The 16,113-nt window shown below is 42.0% G+C and overlaps 1 protein-coding gene across 2 annotated transcripts in view; it reads left to right on the top strand.

The window, feature by feature from the left end:
• Positions 1 to 15,059, top strand: part of RCAN3 (RCAN family member 3) — a 29,814-nt gene extending 14,755 nt beyond the window's left edge. For both annotated transcript variants that reach the window (XM_031962589.1, XM_003764936.4), the window contains exons 3-5: positions 5,718 to 5,891; positions 7,035 to 7,206; positions 10,507 to 15,059. In XM_031962589.1, coding sequence (XP_031818449.1) covers positions 5,718 to 5,891; positions 7,035 to 7,206; positions 10,507 to 10,691 — 531 coding nt within the window. In that variant the 3' untranslated portion in view covers positions 10,692 to 15,059. The remainder of the gene's footprint in view (positions 1 to 5,717; positions 5,892 to 7,034; positions 7,207 to 10,506) is intronic.
• Positions 15,060 to 16,113: the final 1,054 nt, after the last annotated feature.

Genomic DNA, 16,113 nt, shown 5'->3' with positions numbered 1-16,113 from the left:
GGCGGCTGCTGGTGCCTCCCCCCTCCCCCCCGCAACTTCTGACTCCTCTCGGGCTTTGGGGACGGCTGGCATTCCCTCTCCGGTGGGCTGCCCTTGGTGTTTTCTTCTCCTGCAAGAAGACGTGGTACTTGTCTTTTTAGTGTTTGACTTGGTGGTGTAGACAATCAAAGTCATTTTCAGCCTCTGATCTGAATTACTTGGAGAATTCTTCTTTAGATAATAACAGGATTGATTTCTCAGGTTGCTTAACATGTGATTTCCTGTAGATATTCCACTGGCAAAAAGAAACGTTCCATAAGCATCTCTGAAAGATGATAGCAGATAAAATTGCAGTTATCCCTCCACATTCGTAGTTCTAGTTGTTTGCAGGTTGGCCATTGATAATTAAATGGGAATTTTTGGAGATCTGCCATATACTGAAGAAAATTGTAGACAATGTGCATATATAAAGAAAACTAAAAGCATTTATAGTAAATTATAATAGCATAAATACTGCATGTTATTCATCTATTTTATCACTTACTACCATAAGCACACATTTGTATATGTGTGTGTGTGTCTGTGTATATTATTAACAGTTAAATTTTGCCCAAAGTGTCAATGCATTAAAAAATGAAGAGCTTTGCACCTCTCTCTACCATCCAGACTCTGTTTCAGGCCACCTCTTCCCCTTGCCAGGGCAGTGATCTTAGTGGTAAGCTTCTGATAGGAGAAAGCAATCAGGAAGAAGGTGCTGCAGAGATCCTGTATAGTGTGTGAGCTTCTGTGGAGAAGCTGCAACTTTTTAAGGGTGCAGTGCGTTGTTTACTTGTCTTATGTGTAAACATTTTTTAAATGATCACAATTGTTAAAAATAAAGATTATTCACATATTCACAAAAATAGTTATTCACATTCAAAGGGGTCTTGAACCCCCTAACCCCTGCAAATGCTGGGACAACTGTATTTTATCTATAGTCAGTGTATAACACTCCTCCCGCTCTCCCCCCACAACCCCTCCTCCCTGTCCATTGATCCAGTAATTAAATGTGTCATTGGTTCTGTAGGTTAATTTTTTTTGCCATTAGATAATTTAGGAATATATATATATATATATATATATATATATATATTTTTTTTTTTTTTTTTTAATAAGAACACATTTAAAGCCACTTTCAAAGAAAAATAACTTGGGTCCCTAGGAAGAATGCTCATTTCCTGCCCACCAGCCTTTCGGATCTTTTTTTGTGTCCTTGCCAGCAGGAGCCCTAGAGCAAAGGCATGTGGAGGGTAAAGGAGAATGCCCGAGATGCAGTACTCTGCCGTGCCCCCCATTCTTACCTGTTTTATAGGTAATTCTTATATCTGACATTTGCATGGTGCTTTTAGGTTGGCACAGCTGACAGGGCCAATGTCAGAATTTCTCAGGGTTATAAGAATCTCAGTTTCAAAATAACATGGTAGCATTTTGAATCTCAGGCCATGTTTCTGTGGGCTCAGCTTTTACCTCAGCTCCTGAGAAGACTATTTTCTGTTTAGTCTAAGTATCTGTTAGAAGTGCTCAGGTTCACCACACCCAGACCAGGGAGCCGAGTCTCCTTCTGAGCCTCCAGTGGACGATATTTTTTTATTTGTTTACTTCTTCCTTTGCATATTTTATCTGTAAGGGCTGCTCACTACAGGGTGCTTTGGTTTTGTCAGAGCCTCCATCGGTTTCTTCCCTTTGCCCCCTCATATTGCGACCAATAAGCCCCATGGTTAAGAATGCTTTGTGGAGTCACATCAGTTATTGATCCCCTAAGAAAACTTTGTTCCTTAAGTAGAACCAGGTAGGGCAGTGTGAGGAATGAATATCTCTCTCATAGTTAATAACTAATTAGTGTATTAGGACCAAGGTTTTCCCCTTTTCTATTTCCTCATCCAGAAACCAACCAGTGTGGGAAATTTCTGTTAGAGATTCAAGCCAAGCTCTACTCAGGCAGTAAATGAAATTCTAAATTTAGGCTAAGAGGTGTATTCTTTCTCCCTGTGTTTGCTCAGACAGGTCTGGGCACAGGTGGAGTCTTCCTGTTATCAAGACAGATAATATGGAAATCGATGTTTCTTTGACCAATATTTGAGTGACCTAAGTCAGGTACCCCAAGACCTTCATTTTAATCTAGCCCACGCCTGCTTTGGGGTTAACCAGTCCAAGTTGATTGCCACCCCTCAGGAACCCCTCCTTTTTAAAGAGCATACAACTGTGACCCCCTCACCAATAGGAGTCTTTGGTCTAAGATGGCCAAGTAACCATTCTTTAATACTCACCTGCTGACCTTATTAATCAAATGATTAAATTATTCAGAAAAAATTTGCTCGGTCTCTTCCTTTTTGGAGGTTTTTAGCCTCTAATCTGGATTGCTTGGAGAACTCTTCTTTAGGTAATAACAGACTGTCCAAACAGGATTCCCTGTAGATGTTCCACTGGCAAAAGGAAACGTTCCTTCAGAGTATCCTCTGGTACCTGAGATGAGCTTCTTAACAGCACTTTGTAGTGCATAGTCCTGCCTTTGGGAATGCCTGCAGATTTATTTTAAAGATTTAATTTAAAGGGAATTCAAGTGTAGCAGATTCTTTGGGTAGTGAAGGCAAGAACTTATTTTATAACCACTTGTTATGATCAGCATAGTCAGGAGCATGGGCCTGGAATGGCCGCTCCCCACCTTCACCTCCTGCTTCCCCAGGCTTCTTTCAAGTCTCAGGTGAGACTCTGCCTTTTGCAAGAAGGCCTCTCCTGGTCCTCCTTCATGCCATTGTCTTTTCAGTGAGATTACTCTAGTTTATCCTGTATGTATCTTATTCATCAATAGACATTTGCATGTTGTCCCCTTCTTTACATTGAGAGTTCCTTCAGGTCATCCACTGGGTTTTTGCCTGCAGTTTAGTAGGTGCTTAATAAGATTATTAACTGATTTTGTGTTTGCAAAGAATCTATGAGGTATGGTGGAAGAAGGAAGTATTTGAATTAATTAATCTCTTTAATAGAAAATTACAGTATTTGTACTGTAGGAGCCTTTTTAATTGTTTTTGTTTTTGTGCAAAACATTTCCATAAAAGTGATGTTGTGATAGAAAACATAGCTCTTTCCCTTAAAAAAAAAAAAAGAAAAGAAAATAACTTGTTAATTGTTAATGAATTAATAAATGAAAAACCTAACTGAACTCCCACTATATGCCAATAATTGTTTGAACCCTGAGAATACAAGCCCAAGAATGACAAGCTCCTGTTTTCTGTGAGCTTACATTCTACCAAGAGGAAGCCATGCACACAGTAGGGCCCTGTGGTCGGAGAGCAGGCAGACCGCCAGCTGGAAGCTCTTCCGTCCCTTTGTTTACCAGCCCATGGGGAGCAAGAAGGCAGAGGTCTCCTTCCATGGGGGCCCTCCCTTCCTGTCCCTCCCCCCAGGGCAGGCTCTACTGGCCACCAACAAGGGTGAGGAGGAGGAGGAGGAGGAGGAGGAGGAGGAACATGGCCGGCTCCCCCTCATCCAGCCTCCATCCAGGCTCCTCATCAAGGGCTTTTGGTGGCAGTCCCTGCTCAGACTGAGCCTCAGGCCTAGTGTGATGCTGGTGCTGGGGTCACAGAAAGACAGCTTCTCTCAGCCAGCAGATGGCCCTGAGGAGAAGGCTAAGGAAACCATATATATATATATTTTATTCTGATCAATCGAAGTGATTGATCAGAAGTCAGAAACCAGGGCTTCTATTCAAACTAAAATTAAAAAATAGTACAGACTTAGTTGCCAGGAAAACTATTAAGGAAGGACAGGACTTTATCAAAAGGATGATTATGTTAGTATGATTACATTAAAGGTTAATCTTATCAGTAACTTTTCTTTCACTGTCTCATCACTCTCTCTGGTTCTCTGTTTCTTATCTCTCTGATGCTCTCTTCTCTCTGTCTCTGTCTCATTCTTCCCTTTGTTCTTCTCTTTCACTGTCAGACTTGATCCAAATATTGTATCTATTATCACAGCTAATAGAAAGGATCTAATTTTCACTTTTTATGATTTTACTGAATGACCTAGGTGATTTATATTGATAGAGTATATAGCAATAATTTTAAGGTCCCCTGATCTTAGAGTGCTTCTGTTCTAACAATCTGTCAATGATTGTAAATTCTTATGGCTTTAGAATCAGTGATCCTCAGGTCCCCCTACCCTTGGAGTGCTATTGTTCTAACAATCTGTCTTGTCAATCATTCTAAAGTTTTCTGGCCTTAGAATAGTCCTACAAATATTACTGTCAATAGATAATCTGTGGGTCAGATTACAAGTTCCTGAGACAATAGTGAATAGATCACCCCTCAAACCTACCTGTAAGCTCTGGTCTAACTCTCCTATAAATCTGTCTTCTTGCTCTTGGTTCTTTGCTAAATTCTTTGGAACTAAGCCAGCTTCAATTGGCATTACAATTACAATGAATTTTGCCCCTTGACTTGGATAAGGGTTCAAGCCTGCAAATTCTTTTGAGACACCTTGTGATACTGCTCTGTGATCCCCAACCTTTTGGGGTCCCTTTTGAACCTCAGCAATATGAGGGGGTTTAAGTGATACCATTCTTCTTTTAGGGGACATGTCTTTAGTAGAGGGTCCTCTGAGGAATGTACTAAGAAGTTGACTTGAGTGGACCCTTGACCAGTCCTTCAGGTCTAAGTTGTAAAGGGTAAAGAAGACCCCAAAAGACCAGAACTTTGGTAGCTAGATCGGTCATGGGGAGGATCATTAATAGGAGAGGGCCTGAATTACTGTCCCATTATTCTCTGAGGTAAGCCAAGAGGAGACTGACAGGATTGTCTCCTTAAATGGACCTTTTGTTATCCTTAAGGAGGCCTTTATTGCATTTAGTGAATTCCCTTAGTGAATTCTTTTCATTGACAAAATTGTCATGACCTCACAGTTACTGTATCCAGTCAGAATGCTAATTTATGACATCTACCTCTGAAGTTATTTTTTTCCTATAAAAGAACTTATTGATATGCCACTAATTGGCTAATTTCTTTAGAAATTTAGCCTACCTTATGACACCTTCCCCTTTTGTTAATTGAGATCTGCTAGGAAATTTAGCCCATTAGCTTTTCCTTTGTTAATCACTAAAATTCCCTTTTAAATATTAGCCCCCTGTCAGCAGTGTGATAAAATCTTTGCCTCTTGACTTGGAGATGGTCTAAGGCTACAGATTCTTTGGAGACACCTTGGGACACCAACTGAGACCCCAATATATTTTTGGGATTCAACCCCCACTTCCCAACAGTTGATGATCCATAAAGGGAAAGTCCTGGGACCCCATTATATTTTGGGGCTTCGGTACTTCACCCCCATGCTCCATCATTACTAGGTCCTGAGGATTGTTAAAGAGATTAAAGAAGACACAACCCCTGCTTGGGTGGAACCTAAAAACTGGTATGTTCAGTACCAACTTAGTGGAAAAATAAGGTGACTCTCCAAGGCATACCTGTAAAATGGGAGGCCTGTTGAAGAAACTTGACAAATTAGCAACTCAGTAATCCCATAGGTCCAGGGAAAAGTGTGTCAATTGTGAGAGTTAAAAACGTTATCAGTGTAAATAGTTTAATTACCTAGTATAAAAATGTCTCTTAAAGGTATAAAAGTGTTTGAGATAGATTTTATATACCTTTATTTTATATTTCCAGTGAATTAAAATTCTTTCCATTAAATACAGTTTGTTTTTTTAATTTTAGGAGAGATTTGAAGCACTTTTTACAATCTATGATGACCAAGTTACATTTCAGTTATTTAAAAGCTTTAGAAGAGTCAGAATAAATTTCAGCAAACCTGAAGCAGCAGCAAGAGCCCGGATAGAGCTTCATGAGACCGACTTTGATGGGAAGAAGCTGAAACTGTATTTTGCACAGGTATTTCAGGGAGCAGATTGCTTTTCTTTTCTTTTTCTTTTCCTTTTCTCTGGTTTGTAAGAGATATCTTCTGGGAGGAGGGAATAAGCGGGTCTGTAACTCTTACCTTGTGCCAGGAGCTCTGCTCAGTGCTTAACAGCTGTCACCTCCTCACAACAGCCCTGTGAGTGGGCACTTTCCTTACTGCCATGAGATGCAGAGAATGCTTATCTTCCTCACTGACGAGTTTCTGAGACTGGATTTGGACTTGGGGCTTTCTGACCCCAGGCCCAGCACTCTGTTCACTGCACCAGTAGCTGCCTAAAGTCAGTTATGTGATTTTCAGCCAAGTTCCTTATTCTCCCCTTTAGAATGAGGGGGGCAGCAGCCTCAGTGACTCTGAGGTCCCTCAACTCCAGATCTGTGCCTAATGAAAGAGGGCCAGACCTGGGAGGGCAGAGCCTGGGGGTATTTCCCAGCTCTGCTGCAGACTCGCTGGCTGACCTCGAACTAGCTGTCCCTTGGGCCTGGTCTTCCCCATGCACAAAGGGGAGAGGGCAGACTAGACTGCCCACTAGTACGTGTATCTAGGAGCCAGGAGATGGGAGCTCAAGTTGTCCCTGTAGCCCCATAACGATCAGCTGTTACACAAGGGCCCCAAGGCCTACTCCATGCTTCAGTGCAGGAATGACAATTAGGAATTGCACCCAGAGCTCATCCTTGTCCCTCCGTCGGATCCTTCCTTTTCCTTTTAGCTAGAATCTCTTATGAGGAGTCCGATGGAAATGCACACCAGATTTCTTCTCCTTTTCTCTCTCATGAATCGAGCATTTTAAAATTTCTTTCTTTTCACAATAGATGGTTTTTCTGTGGGATTAGAATGTTCTGTGCCCTCCCGAAGGTTCTCCTCCTGAGCAGAGGGCCCGAGAAAACTGGTTCAGGGACAGTGTTGGCAGCCATCTCTAAGATGGAGGTGAAAGCAAAATGGCGGCAGCGCCCTGGCCTGAGGGCTGCGGCCTTAGCTGTTGTTTTGGTGCCGTAGCAGAGAATTTCCTGTTGTCTTTGCACGGGAGGATGTATGGGTGTCATGGCCTGATTGGGGCTGTCGACAGAAAGCTTGGGAATCCACTTCCCACCAGGCCGACCTTTGTCCTTTCTCTCCAGGTGCAGATGTCCAGTGACCCAGGAGACAAAGCCTACCTGCTGCCCCCCCAGCCCGCCAAGCAGTTCCTGATCTCCCCGCCCGCCTCCCCGCCCGTGGGCTGGAAGCAGGGGGAGGACGCCATGCCTGTTATAAACTATGACTTACTCTGTGCCGTTTCCAAGCTGGGTCCCGGTAAGGACCCCGCGCCGGCTCAAGCTTCGGGGAGGCCTTCTCTGGCTGCTGGGAGTGCCAGGGGCCACATGGGAGCCATCGTTGGTCATGCTTTCTGATCCACTTTCCATTGGCCTTGCTTGTCTCTTGCCTCCCTCCTCTGAACTCCCTCCCTAAACAGAAGAGATGCCAGATGGGATCTGGGGGGGAGAGGGGCAGACCTGCAGGCAGGTTCCCCCTACGCCCAGCCCTCAGATAATTGGTGCTGACCAGTCCTGTGACTGGGCAGGTCTGCCTGGCAAAAACCAAAAAAGCTCTGAGTTGTGGGTGATGCCCATGGCTACGGGCTGTCGGTAGGAAAGGGCACCAGTGCCAGAAGGTGGGACCCCGGGGGGGGGGGGTGGATGGAAGGGCCCTAGTCTGGGGTAAGATCCTTAGTCAGAGAAGGAGTCAGTGGGCTGAAGGAGGGTTGTGGACACCCGCCGCAGGAGGCTTCACCACTTCCTGGCCTTTGGGCTCTGCCCCCGTGCTGCGACAGATAAGCAGAAGATGGCTTGGAATGGGGAAGAGCTTGGCCAGCCCAGCTTCTTGATTCCCTGTCCAGGATGTGGGGCAGCCCCTTCCTCCCAGCCCCACTGGCAGTGAAGGAAGCTTCCCAGCCCTGTGAGACGGGAGCCTCCTGTGAGAGCTGAGATGCAGCAGACCGGCTCAGACAGACGGTAGGCTCGGCCAAATCACTGTTGACTCTTCCAAACTCCGCTCTGCCAGAACCACCTAGAATTTGGGGAGCTGACTTAGTCTGCAGAGGCTCAAGCTGACCATCAGGCAGCGCAGACCCCCCACATTTCTGTTTCCACGGCTCCCCTGCTGCACAGTGTAAAGGGAAAAACTCTGAAGAAGGGGCAGTTAGCTAGTACAGTGGGGACAGCGCAGGGCCTGGAGTTAGGAAGACCCCAGAGCAGATGTGACGCTGGGCAAATCACTTTGCCCCGTTTGCCTTAATCCACCCAAGAAGGAAATGGCAAATGCTCCAGTACCTTTGCCAAGAAAACCATGTAGAAGTGTGGTCCACAGAGTCACCAGAGTCAGGCAGGAAGAAACCTGGCCAGCTGGGGGACCCAAATTCTTCATCTGGCAGGAGACTAGTCTGGATTAAAGGGGCTTTCAGGCCTCCCAGTAAAGGCCCATACCGACTCACATTTTATGATTCTCTTGTTGAATTGTCCATGAACTACTCCATGTAGTTCAGTGACATTAAACAGCAAAAGTAGGGAGCTGATCAGTAGCCCCTCTTCCTTACTACCCAGGGCCTCAAAACACTTAAATGTAAATGCTCTGAACTTTAACCATTCTGTAATCTTTCACCAGGCCCAACTTTTTATTTTTATTTGTTTTAGTAGCAGTGTTTTCTTTTTATTTGAATTTTTTCCAGAGAAAATATGCATTTTACAGAATCTATAAACACAAGAATATGTTTTCACTATTTTTGAATTAAGCACATTTTGGAATGTTGGAATACTCATCAAACCCAATGGAATATGTAACAACAGCAAAAGAGAGATGAATACATTACATTAGGACATTTTAGGGTTAAAAATACTCAGCAGCAGCTTTGGAAAGAGGGCTTATTAAATCAAGTCATTTCACTTGGTCATTTTATTGCTAGAGCAAAATAAGGCCATTTTATTATTGTAACACCTTTCATTTCATAACACTGATTGTCTTATTCTGCTCATCCATTGTAAGTTTTCATGCGGACAAAACATTTAAAGATGTTTTGGAGCACATTTTGTTGTGCTATGATCACAGTGAGAAAATAGAAAATAAATTTCTATGACATCGGGCCTACTTTTCCATTTTAATCATCAGAGAAATCTTGATACTTCTAAAGAAAAAAATTTACAGACACCACAAATTTTTTTAAATTGGGAGTATTCATTTTTTATGTCTTTAGGAATATATGTGAATACTGAATCAATGAATTACATGTCAAAAACTGTCATACCTGTAAATGCAATACATTCTCAGAAATTTCAACATTTTAATGGTTATCACAAATATATAGTTGACTCAAAGCTTTGTGTTTTATGTGTAGACGTTTGACAAGAACGTTTAATCAATGCATGAAAGCCCTTTTTTTCTTTAAGAAAATTAATCTTTAGTTACATATTTTAGTTTTTGCCCTATATTTCTTCCTGTATCTCTCCTCCCACCGAGCTATCCCTTATAACAGTGACAAAAAAAAAAAAAAAAAAAAACCAAAAAAAGAAAAAAGAAACAAGACAAAAACTCAAACATTAGAGGGATAAAATCTTTCAGTAAAACCAATTGTACCAAAAGAAGCTGACATTTGCAGTATTCTCTGCCCTAAAAAGGAATGGATGAAAGTCCCCTCTTGAGTTCTCTGGGGCCAACCTTATTCTGTGTAGTTTTGCAACGTTCATTTTCCGTTGGCTTTTGGTGGTTCTTTCTGTTCATGTCATTGGAGTTGTTTGTGTATTGTGTTCTTGCCTCTGCTGACTTTGTTTTGCAGCAGCTTGCGTGTGGCTGTCCATGCTTCTCTCTAGTCATCATGTGTGTTGACATATCCAGCACACTTTCAGTGGTCATCCATTTTGTCTCCTCTGCACCCAAAAGTACAGCTCCAAATATTTTGGTGTATGCAAAAAGGTCCAGTTAAATGGTCTGTTCCCCAGCAACTGTGTTTCTTTATATTCACATTTTATCATTTTTTTATTTTTAAAAACCCTTTAAATAACCAGACTATTGCCATATAAAAGAGGCTTTCCCCTACGTCTTCTACAGAATGAGGTCATCCTTCATTTCTGTCCCTTTTGTCAGACTAATCCTACCTAGCTTATCTGAAAACTGTTTTATACCCAGATTATTGTAGTTTTTATTATACCAGATCTCTTTCCCTACTCCTTCCAGGCATCAAGTAGGTACCTTTGAAATGCCTTTGAAAGAGGCATTCTTTACAGGTTGATTTAATTCTTTTCCTTACACAAAAGCTCCTTTTTTCTGCCCCTTTGAGCACAAGGCTGCTGTGCTTGAAAAAGTATTATTTAAAGGGCCAGGATTCACATGGAGAATACTGTCAATGGAAAAGATGATGTTGGTCCTCCAAAATCCAGTGTCTTGTGAGATTATGAAGATTCATAAACATCTTCAGGATCCTAGAGGGGACCATCGGGCAGTTTGACGTTAAACGGACTGATTTAATTCCATGATTTTCACTGCTGCTCCTCTCTTAAGCATATTTTGTGAAACGGTCTTCCAGGAACCTGTTGCCCCATTCTTAACTTTTCATTTCTTCTGCAGGAGAGAAATATGAGCTTCACGCAGGGACCGAGTCTACTCCAAGTGTGGTGGTTCATGTCTGCGAAAGTGAGACTGAAGAGGAAGAAGAAATGAAAAATCCCAAACAGAAAATAGCCCCAACCCGGCGCCCAGAAGCACCTCCAACAGTTTGCAGTGAGCCCCCGGCCTTTGGCTGTGCGCTGTGAGGGCGGCCGACACAAGCAGTGACCTCCTGTGGCTTAGTGACGAAGGGTGGGTTTCTGCACCTGCGACTGGTGCAGGTCAGGAGGGTACAAGGGGGCTGGAGATGCTGTGGCTTCCGCAGTCCTGTCCTGCTCTGGGAGCCATGTACGTTATACATAGTACAGGTAACAGGAGATTCTACTAGTGGTTGTCTTTCATGTTCAGAATTTTAGGTGAGATTCTAAAAAGCACTTTACTTTGAAGAATAGTACCCCAATGTAGCATCTCTGACATATTTTAATAGTGGGAAATTAGGCAGTTGGTTTTATTTTTTCCAGCAATGTTAACTTCTCTAATATGTAGCATGGGGTACCAAAAACTGGAACTATATTCACCCAGTACAGTACCATTTTATGGATTTAAAGATATAGTCTCTAGTTTAACAGTTCAGCGTGGGTATTTTTGTACTGGTATACTAGCTTCTAACAAATATATTGATCAAATGTTAAATGCTATTCAGTATATACTAACATTTTGCACGGCTAGAAATCTAATGTCTAGGAGAATGGCCCATTTCAAAGTATTTTTTTCCTTCAACTTTTTGGAAAGAAATGTCAAATTCACATTTAACGAATGAAAACTTCGGCATCTTTCCATGTGCATATTGTCATCCTTTACCCTTAACGGAGTCTGGAGGGAAGAGACCCCCCCCAGGCCCTCTTTCCCGATGCACAGGCCCTCGGGGGGCCAGCTCCCTGGTGGCCCCTTTCAGAGCGGGACACCTGCCAGTAGGCACGATTGACTGTGGGGTCAGATGGCTAATCGCGGATGGCCACCTACACCTAACTGTGTTCCTGTCTGACATGTTTTCTGTCATATTAACCGCTGGTCCTTGAGACTGTTCGTTGTTGTGTGTTTGCTCATATCTGCCCATAATCCAGAGAAAAGGAGATGACTGATATTCTGAAAGTAGTTTACAATCTGAAAACAAGTTCACATACTCTCTGTTTTCTGTCTCTGAGCGGGAGAAGAGAAATCAGCTGACTTCTCACCTGTGCATCATGGACGGAGCCGCCTGCTTGTGTTCACTCGTGCACAGTGTGGCTGCTCCATCGTGCCCAGGATCCTCCTAAGAGGGAGTACCTCTGAGTGTGCTCCCCAGATGTTCTGGCACCTGTTCTAATGATAGTGAGATAGGTTTCTGTGGGCTTCTGTTTCACTGCAAGGGTTTTGTTTTCTAATCTCCCACGTGTCCCTGGTCCTTCCACATTCTGAAATCTTTATTAAACACGTGTGCACACATACATTCATATATGTGCTTCTGGAATTGATCATTACTACATTCCAATGTAAATTTGGTGGAAGTTTGTGATTAATCAGCAACTTCTTGGATTCTGATCAGCATTTGGCAGTTTATTTGGCAACCAGTTAATGAAGTCACTTTATAAATCTAAGAGTTTACAGTTCCTGTTTACAGTTCCAGTTATTGCTCTTACCCAGTAGGCACCAGTTTAGAGCTGCAAAATGAGTCTTCTAAGGAAGGAAACAACATGTGTTTTAAATCTGCTTAAGATCATTTTCAGATTCTGCACTAATAGCCATACATTATCATAATTTTCCCAATGGCCCCGATCCATGTAATCAATACAATTGTTGCTTTAATTTTCATTCCACCTTGTCCCTCACCTGCCAGTTTTAATATGTCCTATCAATGAGATATGAGACACTTTGTATCTGTACAGTCCCAACTGCCCACTTTTCCTCCTTTTTTGAGAATGTGGGATGAATCAAAAAAAAAAAACCTTTTAAAAAAATGAATTCTTTTTAAACAAACTACCAGCAAACTATTGAAGGAAGGAGTCAAGATGACCTACACTTGGAGAGGACATTGAACCCAGAATCCAGAGGCTGGAACCCAGTCCTATTACAGAGATCCCTTGTGTCTCCTGAAGATGGCATTTAACTTCCTGTTAAATGAAAAATGAATGAAAATTTTCTGTAAAATGAAAAGCTTTCTGAGGTCCCTCCTAATGCCTGTGTTCTGTGTTTTTTGTGAGGGTGGCACATTGACAATTCCAGGGCATATTTTTCAGGAGGCAAATGTTTTAAGCAAAAATTATCCATGCCTTTCAGTGTCTCACTTTTGGAATCACTTTGTAACTTCTGCCTTTGGGGCAATTATACATCCTGGTCACATAACTCTCTTGAAAAATGAGGAACTTTCCTATGCACCACTTAATATTTTTTAACTAAATTCCTTCAACATTTTTATTATTGAAATTGTGTTATTGTAAATCAAATTAACGTTTGTACCCAAGTCTGAGTAACTTTAATGACCATGTTTTCTTTAGAGTTTATATAAAAATCTCTATAGCTTAGAGAATTCTAGGAAAGAAAACAGTGCCTTGTGGGGAAAGGAGAGAGGGAAAGTGATCGGTTTTAATACAGAAACTGGAGTGACCAAAAAGGAAGCTACCCTTCCTGCCCCCTTTTGTTCATTCACGGGTGGCAGGTGCTGTTAAGTTGGGCAGGAGCCACCCAGGGCTTCTGAGAAAGGATAAATGGCCTCTAAATTGTGGGTGTTGAAGGAGTGTTTTGAAGGAGACAATGTTGAGGTCTCCTGGCCCAGAGGCTTCATATCCCTTTGTCCTCCAGAGATCTGCCTTGGCTCCTCTGTGCGTGGGCTCGTGCCAGCTGTGCCATGGAGGCCTCTGAACAGCTGCTTCTCACAATGCATGCACTGCCAAAAAGTGCAGCATGAAATTACCTGATTTTAATCCAAAGAACCCTTGAAAACAGCTTCGTGCTTTAGAGGGGAGGGACGGGGTGATCAATGGGAATCATGATAGATAATAAAGCAAGGACCTCTCTGGGACCAAGTATGGGGGGCTTCCCAGCATCCCTTGCCCCTCTTAAATTGTGGCTGTAGTTGGAAGGTATGCACTAGTGTACAAAAGCAGTAGGAAATCTGAAATCCAAAGCGATCTCCTGGTGCTATTGTTCACTTTCGCTTTTCTCTTATTCTCGAGAGTTGTGCACCTTATGCTGTGTAACATGAATTAAACTTCTGTGAACCGCTTTATTTTCCCTGCTTTGTATAGTCCCACCTGCTGGAAGCACGTGTTGCATTTAATTTTCTAGTACTGAAAATTCAAATTTATATTGGCCATGACAAGGGAAGGGAGTGGAGATCTGGCCAGCTATTTGCTTCTTATCTAGACCTGTGTAATAATAAACATTCACCAAGCAGTCAATGAATGATTGAAAATAAGACTTAGATTTGGCCCATTGTTTAGTTATGTTGACTCAATAGTATAATTTCCTTTCTGCCATATTGTTTGCAATGAATTAGGCACTTTCTATAAATGCTGTTGTTTTGCTTATTGAAGACATGTTTTAGATGCCCAGGAGACCTTTGTTATAACCAGCATAGGTTAAAGCCAACTGGAAGACAGTAATCACTAGACTAAGTGATCAAAAAAGGACTGGCACTTAGGTTGCTCAGAGTAGAAGCTATCCCCCAGGATTGGGAAGGCCCTTCCTCCTGAGCAAAGGACCCTTGGGTGATAAAAACCACAACTTTCCTGACTCCCTGCTGACTTAGTCCCTTGGAATTTGAGATCTTCTGGGCCCGTATCTCTCCTTCTGAAATCAAATGAGCTAATATTTATAAAGTGCTTAGTATATAGTGCCTGACACACAATAGGCACTATATAAATGCTTATTTCTTCCCCTTTCTCCCTTTCTTGAAGGAGAATCCTGTTCCCAGTGAGTTCTTGTGCTCCTTGAAGGCTCTTTTCTTAAATGTGCATCCTCATTATAATGAAAGGCCTGCCTGTTCACATAGGTGGGGGTCTTCCCTATTGTTTGACTCATTTAAAGCCCTTGATAACCATGATTTGGGAATGAGACAAGGATTAGATAAAGGCAATCATCTTGTCATTGGTGTGCCATATGATTTCTCTATTACTCTTCCTGTAGTTTTTCAAAACCAGAAAGAGTATTTACAGGATTTACTGATGTCCATTTCCACTGCTCATCCTGTCCTAAGATAGTCCCTGCAAGAAGAAAAGTCTCTTTAGACTGTTTTGCCCAACTTTTGCTTCATTTCCCTACACATGACCACCCCAATCTCTTACTTCGTATGTTGAGTAATTGTTTTCCCTGATTATGGCTTTGAGCTTGTGTTCTGTTTTAGAGGCCCTCCTTCCCTTTAGGGTCCTGGGATATATGTTGTATGTCATTAACTTTAAAAGACTAGTCAGTAATCTGTACACACTGTCCATATTTTAGTGTCCTTGAGGTGATGGTCTTAATTGTAGTTAGTCTTGTGTGTTATTAGCAATTACTGAGCATACTATGCTGCAAGGACAGTTAATATACCTTGTGCTGTAAAGATAGCAAAAGCAGAATGTAATTCTTTTGGAAGCTTAATGATTCCTGCTAAGAAATTTTTTGTTTTTTCAAAACTGTAAGAAATAAACTTAATTTTTTTAAAATAACATAGTGAATTGTTCTTTGTGTGGTGATTTCATTCTGTGGTCAGTAATATGTGGGTGATATTGAATTAAGGCAGAAAAGCACATGTGTGATATGCGGTCCTTTACCTTAACTCCAGGGTTCTGACAAAGTTCAAAGTAGGTAACTCCCTGTTGCACTTATAATAGAATAAGCCCCACCCCACCCCCCAAAAAAAGAGTCAGGGGCACATGTATACACTGTATACAGTGTTTTTCAGGTTCTGCTGATTTCATTTTGCATCAGTTCATGTAAATCTTTCCAGGTTTTTCCAAAATCCACTTGCTTGTCGTTTCCCAGAGAACAGTAGTACTCCTTCACAATCATATACTCCAACTTGTTCAACCATTTCTCAATTGATGATTTCCAGTTCTTTGCCACCACTGTTGTCCTGAGGATTAAATGGGATCATGTATAAGAAGTATTATAAATATGAATCTGATGATTATGATGATGGTGTCGGTTGCTTCAATTCCAGAATTGTTGACTCTTAATGAAGTGGTATTTTTACATCTTGAAGAGAAACATGACCAAAGGGACAAATCTTGGCAGGAACCTTAGACCTGAGATCATAGAATGTATATTTGGAAGGAACCACAGTAATCATCTGGTTCAACCCATTCATTTTACAGATAGGGAAACTGAGGTCCACAGAGGTGGGATAATTTCCTAGGGTTACTTATGATCAACAAAGCCTGGCAGGAAATCTAAGACTTTTAATTGCAAATTTAGGCTTATTTCCACTCAATGCATTCATTTATGTACAAGGTAGCATTTGTGCTGAACTTTGAAGGAAATTTGGTGTTTTCAAACTAGACATGAAGGAAGAATTCATTCCAAGTACTTAGTAATGAGGAAAGGGAGAAAGTTGGGAGACCTGTGCAACAGTTTGGAGATGAGAGATAAGATATCACATATGAGGAACAG

The sequence above is a fragment of the Sarcophilus harrisii genome, chromosome 3, assembly GCF_902635505.1.
Source record: "Sarcophilus harrisii chromosome 3, mSarHar1.11, whole genome shotgun sequence".
Taxonomy (NCBI): Eukaryota; Metazoa; Chordata; class Mammalia; order Dasyuromorphia; family Dasyuridae; genus Sarcophilus; species Sarcophilus harrisii.
The sequence above is the reverse complement of the archived record's forward strand: the minus strand, read 5'-3'. Positions and strand labels throughout refer to the sequence as shown.